General features: G+C 30.0%; 1 protein-coding gene across 1 annotated transcript; it reads right to left on the reverse strand.

Moving 5' to 3' along the window:
* Positions 1-7,109: 7,109 nt before the first annotated feature.
* On the reverse strand, positions 7,110-8,458 carry POR (C-CAP/cofactor C-like domain-containing protein). Its single transcript, XM_085705447.1, has one exon. It carries the CDS (start codon positions 8,322-8,324, stop codon positions 7,281-7,283), a length of 1,044 nt encoding a protein of 347 aa, XP_085561573.1. The 5' UTR covers positions 8,325-8,458; the 3' UTR covers positions 7,110-7,280.
* Positions 8,459-16,794: the final 8,336 nt, after the last annotated feature.

Consider the following 16,794-nt stretch of genomic DNA (forward strand, 5'->3'; position numbering starts at 1 on the left):
ACAACTTATTCTTCTTTCTATCCTAACCCTCAATTCTACTTACACTAATAATTCTCATATTCTAATAAATAATAGAATAATGCCACATAATAAAATACTAACACCTCAAATATATAAATAAATCACATAAATAGATTCTAACTTAATAAAAATAATTAAATAAAAGGAGGGTGTTACAGCTACCGCCTCTGGGATGATGAAAACAAAAAGATGATCCGCAGTAGAGATGTGATATTCAATGAAAGAGTGATGTATAAAGACAGGCACAACACAACCACCAACAACTCAGGATTGAGCGAGCCTGTTTATGTAAAGATGGACGATGTTCCAGGAAGTCCCACAGATGAGAGTCCCCAGTCAGAGGAATTGGCAGAATCAAGCATCAGACAACCGTCTGACACACCAGTGCATCCTACTTTAGTTCCTGTATTAAGAAGGTCTTCTAGACCTCATGCTCCAAACAGGAGATACAAAGACTACATGTTGTTAACTGATGGAGGAGAGCCTGAAGATTATGATGAAGCATGTCATACCACGGATGCTAGTAAGTGGGAGCTTGCCATGAAAGACGAAATGAAGTCTTTGATCTCCAATCAGACATGGGAACTAGCTAAGTTACCCATAGGAAAGAAGGCAATTCACAACAAATGGGTGTATCGAGTAAAGGAGGACCATGATGGCTCTAAGAGATGTAAAGCCCGACTAGTGGTCAAAGGATTCCAGCAAATGGAAGGAATTGACTACACCGAGATTTTTGCTCCACTGGTGAAGCTCAATACTATCAGGTCTGTCTTAAGTATTGTTGCCAGCGATCTCTATCTTGAGCAGTTAGATGTGAAGACTGCATTTCTTCATGGAGACATAGTTGAGGAAATATACATGCACCAACCCGAAGGATTCTCAAAAGAAGGGAAAAAGAATATGGTGTGCAGGAGAAGAGCTTGTATGGCCTAAAACAAGCTCCAAGGCAGTGGTATATGAAGTTTGAAAGCTTCATGCACAAGGAAGGTTTCCAGAAGTGCAATGTCGACCATTGTTGCTTCTTCAAGAGATATAAGTCAAGTTATATCATTTTGCTACTTTATGTTGATGATATGTTAGTAGCAGGCTCAGACATTGATGAGATCAAAAACTTGAAGATGCAATTGTCAAAAGAATTTGACATGAAGGATTTAGGTCCGACAAAGAAAATCCTTGGTATGCAAATCACGAGAGATAAGCAAAAAGGAGTTTTGCAGCTATCTCAAGCAGAGTACATCAACCGTGTTATGCAAAGATTCAACATGGGCGATGCCAAACCGGTTAGCACACTGTTGGCAAGTCATTTTCGCCTATCTCAAGAACAATCACCTCAAACGGAGGAAGAAGGAACTCATGGCTAAGGTTCCATATGCTTAGGCAATTGGAAGTTTGATGTACGCAATGGTCTATACGAGGCCAGACATTGGCCATGCAGTGGGAGTTGTTAGCAGGTTTATGTCAAATCCAGGTAAAGCTCATTGGGAAGCGGTTAAATGGATTTTGAGGTATCTAAGAGGCACCACGGAGAAATGTTTGTACTTTGGCAAAGGAGAGATAAAAGTAGAAGGCTACGTAGATGCAGACTTTGCTGGTGAGGTTGATCACCGAAGAAGTACAACTGGTTATATATTTACTGTTGGTACTGGAGCAGTTAGTTGGATGTCGCGAATACAAAAGATTGTCGCTTTATCCATTACAGAGGCTGAGTATGTAGCAGTAATAGAAGCCAGCAAAGAATTGATATGGCTTCAAGGATTGTTAACAGAGTTAGGATTCATGCAGGAGAAATGTGCTTTGTACAGCGATAGTCGGAGTGCGATACATCTGGCAAAGAATTCGGCATTTCATTCAAGAACAAAGCACATAGGTCTTCGTTATCACTTCATCAGATCTCTTCTTGAGGATGAGGTTCTAACATTGATTAAAATTCAAGGAAGTAAGAATCCTGCAGATATGTTAACAAAAGTGGTGACTATCGACAAACTAAAGTTGTGCTCAACTTCAGTTGGCCTGTTAGAGTAAGAGACCAGAGAAGGCTGCTGCATGATCGAGGTGTGAAGACAGATTGAAATCAGTCTTCAAGTGGGAGATTGTTGGTGAATAGTGTGTTGTCCAACCATAGTAAATGCACCGAAAGATTTTCTCAACCAGTTTGATTTACTAGCATGCTATATGAATAATAGCATATGGTGGTAATTTCAAATTGTGTCTGAACCAAGTTTGAAAGCATGGCAAGTGTTGGTGAAATAGTAAAAACGGTGCAACAATTGTTGAACATAGAAGAACAAGTTCACATTGTATGAACATGGAAAACAAGCCACTTCCTGCATCTATAAATAGAGGCTCAGCATCAGAAGCAAAACACAACAACAACACAAGTGAGTGAATTACATCAATAGAGAGTTAGAGAAAAACTCAGTGTGAGAATTTTAGAGAAAATTCTTGGGTGTAATTGGGTTGTGGGTAGTGAGAGTTTGTGAGTGTTTGTAAAGACATATATTTCCCTTTTTATTAAAGAGATATGCAGCAGTCCGGAGAGTAGGCATTATTGGCCAAACTTCGTTAACAATCTTGTGTGTTATTATTCCGCATTTATTTCACTTCCACTTAATCTGACTATGGGGAAATTGTGCGTAGTTTCCTAACAGTTTATTAGAAGATCAACCTGTATCATTGTGATTTCTATATATCGGGCAAGTGTGATTACTTCATTCACCATTTCATGGAAAATTGGTGGTCATGCATTCTTATTATCATAACCACCTCCCACTTTTTTCAAAAACCCATGGAAAATTTCAACATCTACAATGACAGTGGTATGCAAGTCAATCAAACATTGTTATCCCCCACTGAATTGTTGGGCTTGTGTCTTATTGGCAAGCTGGTTGTCAACAAACCACTTCATCTTTCAACTGTTGAAGAGAGGTTGGGAAGCATTTCGTAACTAGGTCAAATAATGAAATTAACACCCATGAAATAAATTTATGGTCTAATTATTTAATAAGAGTGACTTATAAATAATTCTCCAAGGGAGACCATGGCTTTTTGACAACCACGTGCTTATTCTTAAGAAGGTGGTCATCGGAGAAAATCTTATGTATTTTTCTTTGAATACTACCGAGATTTGGGTGCAAGTGTACCAATAACCATTTGGTTTCATGGATAAAACGATTGGTGCTTTGGTAGGAAATCTTATCGGCAGGCTAATCAAACACGGTGAAGATAGCAATTATGGCCACGGAGAAAATATATGAGAACCCAGGTGAAGATTGACATTAACGAGCCACTCGAACAAAAACTGAGTGGATTTTGCATGTGCTCAATTTTGATGAAGGAGAAGCTATATCCTTCCTCTATGCTCTTCATGTGTCAAAGAATTGCATATTAACAAAGTTTATTTTGAGCTTGACTTTAGAGTGGTTGATAGAGATGAATTTGAATTTGGAATTATTATTAGAGAATGTAGAGATATTTTTTACATTTTTTTTCATAAAGTGAAAGGTGGAGTTTATGATAAGACAAACCAATAAGATTGCTCACGGTCTTTCTGGGACGGCCACATTTTATACTAGTTCCATTTATTAATTGAAATATTTGATTGTTTCTAGAATATTATTTTTAATGAATTGAGATAGTTCCTTGTTGTAAAAAAAAAAGAAACAGAAGTCAACTAAACTACACAAACAACATCCATTCGGCTTTCCATTGCCAGATGCTCTAAAACTTCAATTTATCTTTGGTGTGTCTAGTATCCATGATCAGTTAACCGTTACTTTTACTTTTCACCAAACAAGAGATATCATGTTTCATTGTAGTGATTTTTTCTTATCATTTCACCGTTTGTTTAAACTATTAAATTTATAGTTGTCATTTTTTATCCAATCAAACACCTAATTTTTTTAAACAATCTCATAAAGTTTCATATATATCATGATTATTTTGTTGATAAATTAAGATTATAATCCCTTAAAAAAAATTACAGTATTTACTAAAATTTAGAAGAGAGATATCATCAATAATACTGTTGGTGATCATAACCATAATCTAGAGACAGAAGAGAAAGAGAAGAAAGAATAAAAACAACATAAAAAATAGGATAATAAGAGAGATGTGTACAGTAAAAACAACCAATTTGGTGGTAAAATATAAATTTATTATTTCATAAACTAAAATAAGAATCCCACATTATCGATAAAGTGATTTCATAAATTAAAAACATAAACAAATGATATAGCAAAAGTTTGGGTGATAATGTTGCTTGATCAACCCCAAGTGTATGATGACTGGACTCATGTCGTACACTGCTTGGTGATTTTATGTCTTCCTCTTACACATGAAAACAGATCATAAATTGTTAAAAACCACAAACTCACAACAAATAATATATAGCAAGATTATTTTGTCCTAAGCCTACATTGAGTATTGCCTGTACATAAACACTACAATGCCATAACAGAGAATGATAGAGCAGAGCCAATAACACAGAAGAAATCAATAGAAACTAGAGAATAGTGGTGAATATTATTAAGTAGATGGAATAAAGAAAAGGGTTACAAGTTCCAGAGCAAAGCTCCTCAGCAAAGTCTCTTGCTGCCGGCCCTAAAAGGGTACTAACAAATAATCTGATTGCTTCCTAGAACTCCCTCTACAGATTTACTTATATAGAATACTACCAAGGACATATTATCAAATAATATCTTTACTAAGATTTATTTGAATAATATGTTTATTATATATTTCTAATATAATATCTTTACTAAGATTTATTTGGATAATATATTTATTATATATTTCTAATATAAATCTGTACTAAGATTTATTTAGAGAATATCTTCTTACTAACTCTATTGGCCTAAGGCCCATATCTAATTTCCTATCAGAGAAGGCCAATCAAGTAGTAATGCATATAGGGCAAAGCTGCCTCATGAAAATATGGTGACAAGAAGTGACCACGCACTCATAATTGTATGCTGTCGTACGATCACTCTTTTGAATATTTAATAGATTCTGGAATTGGCATTGACACCCGCATACATATTCTTCACAGCAAAACATCCACACATGATGATTCTACTCATCTACTGTCTGCCACTTTGCACTCCAACTGGAAACTAACACATTTGCTAAACTCTAATGACTGAATCAGCTTTGCAAACTCATATCATGTTACTAATAATCTACTTAAACATAATCAACTACCTACTAATTATTTAAAACACCCTCTCATATTGGATCCCAACACTATATTACAGGAAAATTAACAAAATTGTAATGCCATGAACTAACACATAATCTATAAGCATGACAAGACTTGTACTAAACGCTTAGTGATGCCCAAAAGAGAGGAGAATGCTATAACTCGAAACAGGGTGACTACTGTTTTTAAGGCATATGGTTTATGAGACAAAGTCTTGTCTGATGGGAATGAACCTTCATGCTTGCTTCCAAATTATAAGTGAGGCAAGAACTTACTACCCCATCGAAAATATCATCTTATTACTTCACAGCCAAATATATCAACAACTACTTTCATGGAACAAAACTGTAGAAACAGCAGGTGACAGACATGGGTGAAAGAAACGAACAAGAATTTAATTTATCAGATGTGTGCTATAACTTGTCAAAAGATGACAATATTTCACAAATACAGAACGGCGCATATGCAAATTATATGCAGAGCATAATCAAATCAAAGTAACAAGCAAAAATTACTCTATATAAAAGACTCCCCATTTGAAATACGTATAAGCAGATAGATGTTGACATAAAGAAACAATCAGACACAACAATAATCCAATATATACAAGGGAAGGGATTGGAATACCCCCTTATTGTTCACCCCGCACCAGGAGTAATTGTCGGTCTACTTTTCGTCTTGGAGACAAAGCCAAAGTCGTAGTTTTGTCGTGTTCATCAGAGGCGAAAACCATAAGGATTGAGGTTCAACTTTCATCATAATTTGTGCATTCCATGCTTCCTCATGTGTATAACTCTCCAATAAATAAATATGTCTGTACTTGTACATACACACACCAATTCTGATGTTGACTTTGACTTGGGCTTTATTGTAGCAAAATCAATTCAAACTTTTGAGCTCATGATCTATGATAGACCTTAAACTGACTTCACTCACTTGAAATCTTTTATTTGAAGACAGATCACAAGCAATCCAATAAATTAAGACATAACATGGAGGTATATCATAAGCAACAACAAAAAACAACTCTGCAATATCAGCATATTATTCACAAAGTACTTCAACACAATATCCAATAAATAAATAAATAAATAAGCAAATTTGTAAAATTTCTCTTAATGAAATTGTATTTTCAATTCAAATGAAACACGGACAAACACATTGACATAGATATGAAAACAAGAATTACACACGCTGCTACTTTTCTTAGCATTTTACTCAATGGAGTTTTTAGAAACTTCCACATCTCACTGGTTTTAATTCCAAACTTATTCCCCTATTCAAAACTTCAATGTCTAGCTCGTATATCAATTTGCCGGATATGGTTCAGTTACCACTGATATCTCAAATCAAACAATACGAGAGTTATTGAGCTACAAAGAGGTATTTTAGTTGATAAGCAACGATCAAGAAAAACCCACTTAGAAAACAAGCTATCTATAAGCTCAAATTAACTCAATATGACAAACAGATTAATAAGTTAGCACACTTGCTCCGTATCTTAACAAAAGATGACGACAACAACCAAGTTTTATCCCCTTAAATAGGGTCGGCTACGTGAATCAAACGACACCATAATGCTCTATCAGATACCATATTATGAAAGGACGGTACAAAATATGATTTATAAACACTTAATTTCATGATCTATAGATTCATTTGCCAACAGCTTCTCTGTCACTGTTTTGAGGTGTAACTAAGAATTTTACTTCACCACACAATTAAACTAGAAAGAATTAACAATAGAAAATCAATATGCACTTAAATGAAATACACTTATCAGCAGAAGTTCTTCACAAAAGCATGCAGACTAACATACTCACTTCATGGAAACTACATACAAAAATACTCATTTTCCTTTGCAAAAATAAACAACAATGAAACAGAGGCATATCCAAAACCAGTTTTATTTCGAAAATCACATTAATCTCAACATCAAACTCTGACAAAAAGAGCATTCATAGGCTGAAGAAGAATCAAATGACTCTCGGCAGTTATAATATTAATAAAATATCAAATTCAAACAAAAAATCTTTAAAAACACTAGTTCTACAAATTCAAATCAAATTTCCTCCTTCCTACATTCCGAATTAGATACATGAACAATCCCAATCCTCTCATTCTCCGGCAAAATAGACCAATTCGGAGACTGCACGGCACGCAGCCACCGGAAATCATCCACATTGGCCCAATTTCCTGTCTCCGCATCAAGACCAGCACCATGAAGATCTTCTTCAATCCCTCGGTAACACAAACAATACGGTGCAAATCTCACACCATTACAATCCTCAACAATAGGCCTGCTCCTAACCCTAAGATAGAAATCACTTCTCATAGCACGGTGAATCCGAATCTGATGTGACGCAATAACAAAAACACAACCCTCAACTTCATCAATCAAAATCGATCCCGTCACCGGCCCAACATAAACCCTACAATTCTTCAATCTATGAACAAAAAGTGCCCTGACACAACCAATTATCCTCACCTCACACGAATCAAGATCCGAAACTGTGAATTCCCCAACCTCAGATTCTTTAAACTCCCCAATCAATACCTCACCAGTTTTGTTCCTAAACCCTGGAGAATCACGCACCGTAAAATTCGATTGAACTGAATCCAGAACCGGAGTAATACTCTGTTTCGATTCTGCAACAACCTTCTTAGTAGCTTTATTTTTGAAGGAGAATTTCTTTTTAGGGATAAGTTCGGAGCTGAGATTATCGAGGGTGCTTTTGAAATCGGAAACGGTTTTGAGTGAAGAACGAACGTCGTAGGAGGGAAGGAAGTAGGAGCTTTGAGCGACGAGTTTTTCTAAATCGGAGATTGATTGGGAGATTTTGTCGAAGTGAGATTTGAGATGAGATGGATCCGAGGAGGAGATGGATTGGGATTCGGAGAGGTGAGATTCGATGGAGGATTTGAGTTGGGAGAAGCGGGAGAGGAAGGAGGAAGTTGATTCGGTGGGTGGTTCGGTGGAGGTGGTGGTTGATTTGGTTTGGTGGCGTTTGGAGAGACGGTCTAGCATTGATAAGTGCTTTTTTTGTAAAGCTGCTTCTGCTTCTTCATTATTCGAACTCGTTGCTTTCTCCATTTCGTCCTCCATTTTTCTGACCCCGTTGAAGAGGCGCGCTGGGGTTTTTAAATCGCAAGATGCTTTGCTTTTCGTTCACCAGGTTCAAACTTGAAAAGGAACGATCGGGATAATCTTTTTTTTTTTTTTTTTTTAGGTATAGTTTGATTTTAACAAATACTCCCTCCGTTTCAAAATGAGTGTCGTTTTAGCCAAAAAAATTTGTTTCAAAATGAATGTCGCTTTCAGTTTCCAATGCAATAATAACTTTTTCTTTTCAATTGTACCCTCCAATTAATACTCTGCACACTACTTCCAAAGTATTACTTTTAAAACTAACCAATTGTTAATAAGGATAATTTGGTAAAATAACCGTTCTCTTTCTCTTAATCATTGCATTTCTTAATATGTGTGTAAACACCTAAAACGACACTCATTTCGAAACGGAGGGAGTACTAGTTTAGACACCCGGCGTTGCCCGGGTTAGATATTAAGTAAGTTTTATAAGTTTGTGTACACGAATACACGTGTCAGTATATTACATTTAATTTATTTAAATTTACAATTATAATAATATCATAAAAATAAATATAAATGATGAGATGAATGTCCAATGCAAGAATAAAAAGTGTAACAAAATCAATAATGAATTAGTCTAAGCGGTAAGAGTTTTGGGTCCCTTTAAACATGTGGTCATGGGTTTGTTTCGTGGCTCATGTGTATGAGAGAGAAAAATCGATTGAAAGGAAAGAAAGTGGTTGAAATATATATATATATATATATATATATATATATATATATATATATATATATATATATATATATATGTATGTATGTATGTATGTATGTATGTATGTATGTATGTATGTATGAGAAATAATAAAATTGGTGTTTGACAAACTTGAAGAAGAAAAAATGTTAGATGAAAAGAAGGTTTGGGTTTCTGCTTGTGCTCAAAATATATAAATACGTGATTAACGAAAATTTATTTATTTATAGTTAACATTTGCATTAGAATATGCTGCTAAAAGATAACATAATAACTAATCAAGCCGTTTTTTTATCAATAAAAAAAGTACTAATCGAACCTTTTTTTTCCTCAAACATAAAAGCTAATTGAATGATATAGTGCTAAAAGATTAGTAATAACTAATTGAAGCTTCTTTTCCTAAAAACAAATAAACAAATTGGAGTCTTTTAATTATAAAATAAGATCGTATAGGTAAACTTTGTTGAAAGTATTATCTGTAGTTTGTTGAGATATTTCTGCTATATAAAATATTAGAAATTCAATAAAAATTTAAAGAAAATATTGAGTGGGTAAGATCAAAATGTTGTTGAAATATTTATGTTAAATAAAATAGGGTTAATTAAGTTTTTAGTCCCTATAAATATTCACGGTTTTGTTTTTAGTCCCAATAAAATAAAATCACATTTTTTAGTCCCTGTGACATTTTCCTTAAGCATTTTTGGGACCAAAAATGTTGATGGAAATTTTTTATAGGGACTAAAAATGCTAATGGAAAATTTTTATAGGGATTAAAAATGCTGATGAAAAATTTTATAAGGAGTAAAAAGTATGATTTTATTGTATAAGGACTAAAAATAAAATTTTGAATATTTACAGGGACCATTTACTTAATTAACCCAAAAAAATATTGGTTTTTAAAAATTGAAAAAATAATAAAAATATTGAGAATGAAAGTGGAAGTGACATGTGGCATAAAAAACCTTACTTTATATATATTACTAGTTTAGAGACCCGGCGTTGCCCGGGTTAGATATTAAATAAGTTTTATAAGTTTGTGTGTACGAATACACGTGTCAGTATATTAGATTGAATTTATTTAAATTTACAATTATAATAATATCATAAAAATAAATATAAATATTCCAAAAAATTTAAAAATAAATATAAATGATGAGATGAATGTCCAATGCAAGAATAAAAAGTGTAACAAAATCAATAATGAATTAGTCCAAGTGGTAATAGTTTTGGGTCCTTTAAACATGGACTATTACTTTCCCACCCTATTGCCTTCTCCCGCGCCCTGTAAAATTTCTAAAAATGCCCTTGTGCATTCCGGATTTTAAAATTTGGATTCATGTTTACTATTTCGGATTTTATAATACGAACAATTCTTATGTATAATCAGCCATCAGACTCTCTCACATTTCAATAGTTTTGAGTTTTCCTTTTAAAAACAACAAAAACTAAGTAAAAAATGCTAAAAACCTGTCAAATAAAATCATAAAAATATAAAAAATAGTACCAAAAAATTCTAAAAATCAAATAAAACTAATGGAAATTTTTTCGGATTTTTCTGAGAATATGAAAAATTAATAAAAATGAAAAATGAGTCTAAACGATGGAATTTTGGATTTTGAGGGGCGGAGTCCCGTAAGAAGTCCCTTCTATGGGAGTCATGGTCCTTGAATTTTTTCTGATTTTCTGGGGATGTTTTGGAGCAATCCGATCAAGTAGTCCGAAAACCCGATTTTTGTTAAATAAAATATTGGTTTTTAAAAATAGAAAAAATAATAAAAATATTGAGAATGAATGTGGAAGTGACATGTGACATAAAAAACCTTACTTTATATATATACTATTGATTGATTGATTGATTGATTGATGTGTAGTTTGTTGAGATAAAAAATACTGAGTGCATAAGATCAAAAGTTTGTTGAGATATTTATGTTAAATAAAATAGAAAAAATAATAAAAATATTGAAATTGAATGTGGAAGTGACATGTGGCATAAAAAACCTTACTTTATATATATACTATTGATTATTGATTGATTGATGTGTAGTTTGTTGAGATAAAAAATACTGAGTGCATAAAATCAAAAGTTTGTTGAGATATTTATGTTAAATAAAATAGAAAAAATAATAAAAATATTGAGAATGAATGTGGAAGTGACATGTGGCATATTTATATATATACTATTGATTGATTGATTGATTGATGTGTAGTTTGTTGAGATAAAAAATACTGAGTGCATAAGATCAAAAGTTTGTTGAGATATTTATGTTAAATAAAATAGAAAAAATAATAAAAATATTGAGAATGAATGTGGAAGTGACATGTGACATAAAAAACCTTACTTTATATATATACTATTGATTGATTGATTGATTGATTGATGTGTAGTTTGTTGAGATAAAAAAATACTGAGTGCATAAGATCAAAAGTTTGTTGAGATATTTATGTTAAATAAAATAGAAAAAATAATAAAAATATTGAGAATGAATGTGGAAGTGACATGTGGCATAAAAAACCTTACTTTATATATATACTAATGATTATTGATTGATTGATGTGTACTTTGTTGAGATAAATAATACTGAGTGCATAAAATCAAAAGTTTGTTGAGATATTTATGTTAAATAAAATAGAAAAAATAATAAAAATATTGAGAATGAATGTGGAAGTGACATGTGGCATATTTATATATATACTATTGATTGATTGATTGATTGATGTGTAGTTTGTTGAGATAAAAAATACTGAGTGCATAAGATCAAAAGTTTGTTGAGATATTTATGTTAAATAAAATAGAAAAAATAATAAAAATATTGAGAATGAATGTGGAAGTGACATGTGGCATATTTATATATATACTATTGATTGATTGATTGATTGATGTGTAGTTTGTTGAGATAAAAAATACTGAGTGCATAAGATCAAAAGTTTGTTGAGATATTTATGTTAAATAAAATAGAAAAAATAATAAAAATATTGAAATTGAATGTGGAAGTGACATGTGGCATAAAAAACCTTACTTTATATATATACTATTGATTATTGATTGATTGATGTGTAGTTTGTTGAGATAAAAAATACTGAGTGCATAAAATCAAAAGTTTGTTGAGATATTTATGTTAAATAAAATAGAAAAAATAATAAAAATATTGAGAATGAATGTGGAAGTGACATGTGGCATATTTATATATATATACTATTGATTGATTGATTGATTGATGTGTAGTTTGTTGAGATAAAAAATACTGAGTGCATAAGATCAAAAGTTTGTTGAGATATTTATGTTAAATAAAATAGAAAAAATAATAAAAATATTGAGAATGAATGTGGAAGTGACATGTGGCATATTTATATATATATTATTGATTGATTGATTGATTGATGTGTAGTTTGTTGAGATAAAAAATACTGAGTGCATAAGATCAAAAGTTTGTTGAGATATTTATGTTAAATAAAATAGAAAAAATAATAAAAATATTGAAATTGAATGTGGAAGTGACATGTGGCATAAAAAACCTTACTTTATATATATACTATTGATTATTGATTGATTGATGTGTAGTTTGTTGAGATAAAAAATACTGAGTGCATAAAATCAAAAGTTTGTTGAGATATTTATGTTAAATAAAATAGAAAAAATAATAAAAATATTGAGAATGAATGTGGAAGTGACATGTGGCATATTTATATATATACTATTGATTGATTGATTGATTGATTGATGTGTAGTTTGTTGAGATAAAAAATACTGAGTGCATAAGATCAAAAGTTTGTTGAGATATTTATGTTAAATAAAATAGAAAAAATAATAAAAATATTGAAATTGAATGTGGAAGTGACATGTGGCATAAAAAACCTTACTTTATATATATACTATTGATTATTGATTGATTGATGTGTAGTTTGTTGAGATAAAAAATACTGAGTGCATAAAATCAAAAGTTTGTTGAGATATTTATGTTAAATAAAATAGAAAAAATAATAAAAATATTGAGAATGAATGTGGAAGTGACATGTGGCATATTTATATATATACTATTGATTGATTGATTGATTGATGTGTAGTTTGTTGAGATAAAAAATACTGAGTGCATAAGATCAAAAGTTTGTTGAGATATTTATGTTAAATAAAATAGAAAAAATAATAAAAATATTGAGAATGAATGTGGAAGTGACATGTGGCATATTTATATATATATTATTGATTGATTGATTGATTGATGTGTAGTTTGTTGAGATAAAAAATACTGAGTGCATAAGATCAAAAGTTTGTTGAGATATTTATGTTAAATAAAATAGAAAAAATAATAAAAATATTGAAATTGAATGTGGAAGTGACATGTGGCATAAAAAACCTTACTTTATATATATACTATTGATTATTGATTGATTGATGTGTAGTTTGTTGAGATAAAAAATACTGAGTGCATAAAATCAAAAGTTTGTTGAGATATTTATGTTAAATAAAATAGAAAAAATAATAAAAATATTGAGAATGAATGTGGAAGTGACATGTGGCATATTTATATATATACTATTGATTGATTGATTGATTGATTGATGTGTAGTTTGTTGAGATAAAAAATACTGAGTGCATAAGATCAAAAGTTTGTTGAGATATTTATGTTAAATAAAATAGAAAAAATAATAAAAATATTGAAATTGAATGTGGAAGTGACATGTGGCATAAAAAACCTTACTTTATATATATACTATTGATTATTGATTGATTGATGTGTAGTTTGTTGAGATAAAAAATACTGAGTGCATAAAATCAAAAGTTTGTTGAGATATTTATGTTAAATAAAATAGAAAAAATAATAAAAATATTGAGAATGAATGTGGAAGTGACATGTGGCATATTTATATATATACTATTGATTGATTGATTGATTGATGTGTAGTTTGTTGAGATAAAAAATACTGAGTGCATAAGATCAAAAGTTTGTTGAGATATTTATGTTAAATAAAATAGAAAAAATAATAAAAATATTGAGAATGAATGTGGAAGTGACATGTGACATAAAAAACCTTACTTTATATATATACTATTGATTGATTGATTGATTGATTGATGTGTAGTTTGTTGAGATAAAAAAATACTGAGTGCATAAGATCAAAAGTTTGTTGAGATATTTATGTTAAATAAAATAGAAAAAATAATAAAAATATTGAGAATGAATGTGGAAGTGACATGTGGCATAAAAAACCTTACTTTATATATATACTAATGATTATTGATTGATTGATGTGTACTTTGTTGAGATAAATAATACTGAGTGCATAAAATCAAAAGTTTGTTGAGATATTTATGTTAAATAAAATAGAAAAAATAATAAAAATATTGAGAATGAATGTGGAAGTGACATGTGGCATATTTATATATATACTATTGATTGATTGATTGATTGATGTGTAGTTTGTTGAGATAAAAAATACTGAGTGCATAAGATCAAAAGTTTGTTGAGATATTTATGTTAAATAAAATAGAAAAAATAATAAAAATATTGAGAATGAATGTGGAAGTGACATGTGACATAAAAAACCTTACTTTATATATATACTATTGATTGATTGATTGATTGATTGATGTGTAGTTTGTTGAGATAAAAAATACTGAGTGCATAAGATCAAAAGTTTGTTGAGATATTTATGTTAAATAAAATAGAAAAAATAATAAAAATATTGAAATTGAATGTGGAAGTGACATGTGGCATAAAAAACCTTACTTTATATATATACTATTGATTATTGATTGATTGATGTGTAGTTTGTTGAGATAAAAAATACTGAGTGCATAAAATCAAAAGTTTGTTGAGATATTTATGTTAAATAAAATAGAAAAAATAATAAAAATATTGAGAATGAATGTGGAAGTGACATGTGGCATATTTATATATATACTATTGATTGATTGATTGATTGATGTGTAGTTTGTTGAGATAAAAAATACTGAGTGCATAAGATCAAAAGTTTGTTGAGATATTTATGTTAAATAAAATAGAAAAAATAATAAAAATATTGAGAATGAATGTGGAAGTGACATGTGACATAAAAAACCTTACTTTATATATATACTATTGATTGATTGATTGATGTGTAGTTTGTTGAGATAAAAAAATACTGAGTGCATAAGATCAAAAGTTTGTTGAGATATTTATGTTAAATAAAATAGAAAAAATAATAAAAATATTGAGAATGAATGTGGAAGTGACATGTGGCATAAAAAACCTTACTTTATATATATACTAATGATTATTGATTGATTGATGTGTACTTTGTTGAGATAAATAATACTGAGTGCATAAAATCAAAAGTTTGTTGAGATATTTATGTTAAATAAAATAGAAAAAATAATAAAAATATTGAGAATGAATGTGGAAGTGACATGTGGCATATTTATATATATACTATTGATTGATTGATTGATTGATGTGTAGTTTGTTGAGATAAAAAATACTGAGTGCATAAGATCAAAAGTTTGTTGAGATATTTATGTTAAATAAAATAGAAAAAATAATAAAAATATTGAGAATGAATGTGGAAGTGACATGTGGCATATTTATATATATACTATTGATTGATTGATTGATTGATGTGTAGTTTGTTGAGATAAAAAATACTGAGTGCATAAGATCAAAAGTTTGTTGAGATATTTATGTTAAATAAAATAGAAAAAATAATAAAAATATTGAAATTGAATGTGGAAGTGACATGTGGCATAAAAAACCTTACTTTATATATATACTATTGATTATTGATTGATTGATGTGTAGTTTGTTGAGATAAAAAATACTGAGTGCATAAAATCAAAAGTTTGTTGAGATATTTATGTTAAATAAAATAGAAAAAATAATAAAAATATTGAGAATGAATGTGGAAGTGACATGTGGCATATTTATATATATATACTATTGATTGATTGATTGATTGATGTGTAGTTTGTTGAGATAAAAAATACTGAGTGCATAAGATCAAAAGTTTGTTGAGATATTTATGTTAAATAAAATAGAAAAAATAATAAAAATATTGAGAATGAATGTGGAAGTGACATGTGGCATATTTATATATATATTATTGATTGATTGATTGATTGATGTGTAGTTTGTTGAGATAAAAAATACTGAGTGCATAAGATCAAAAGTTTGTTGAGATATTTATGTTAAATAAAATAGAAAAAATAATAAAAATATTGAAATTGAATGTGGAAGTGACATGTGGCATAAAAAACCTTACTTTATATATATACTATTGATTATTGATTGATTGATGTGTAGTTTGTTGAGATAAAAAATACTGAGTGCATAAAATCAAAAGTTTGTTGAGATATTTATGTTAAATAAAATAGAAAAAATAATAAAAATATTGAGAATGAATGTGGAAGTGACATGTGGCATATTTATATATATACTATTGATTGATTGATTGATTGATTGATGTGTAGTTTGTTGAGATAAAAAATACTGAGTGCATAAGATCAAAAGTTTGTTGAGATATTTATGTTAAATAAAATAGAAAAAATAATAAAAATATTGAAATTGAATGTGGAAGTGACATGTGGCATAAAAAACCTTACTTTATATATATACTATTGATTATTGATTGATTGATGTGTAGTTTGTTGAGATAAAAAATACTGAGTGCATAAAATCAAAAGTTTGTTGAGATATTTATGTTAAATAAAATAGAAAAAATAATAAAAATATTGAGAATGAATGTGGAAGTGACATGTGGCAT

Source organism: Medicago sativa, chromosome 4 (assembly GCF_051527215.1).
Source record: "Medicago sativa cultivar Bolivia chromosome 4, Bolivia_mono, whole genome shotgun sequence".
Classification (NCBI taxonomy): Eukaryota; Viridiplantae; Streptophyta; class Magnoliopsida; order Fabales; family Fabaceae; genus Medicago; species Medicago sativa.

Coding starts and splice junctions, on each gene's coding strand:
- POR (XM_085705447.1), bottom strand. CDS start 8,324: ATGGAGGACGAAATGGAGAAAGCAACGAGTTCGAATAATGAAGAAGCA.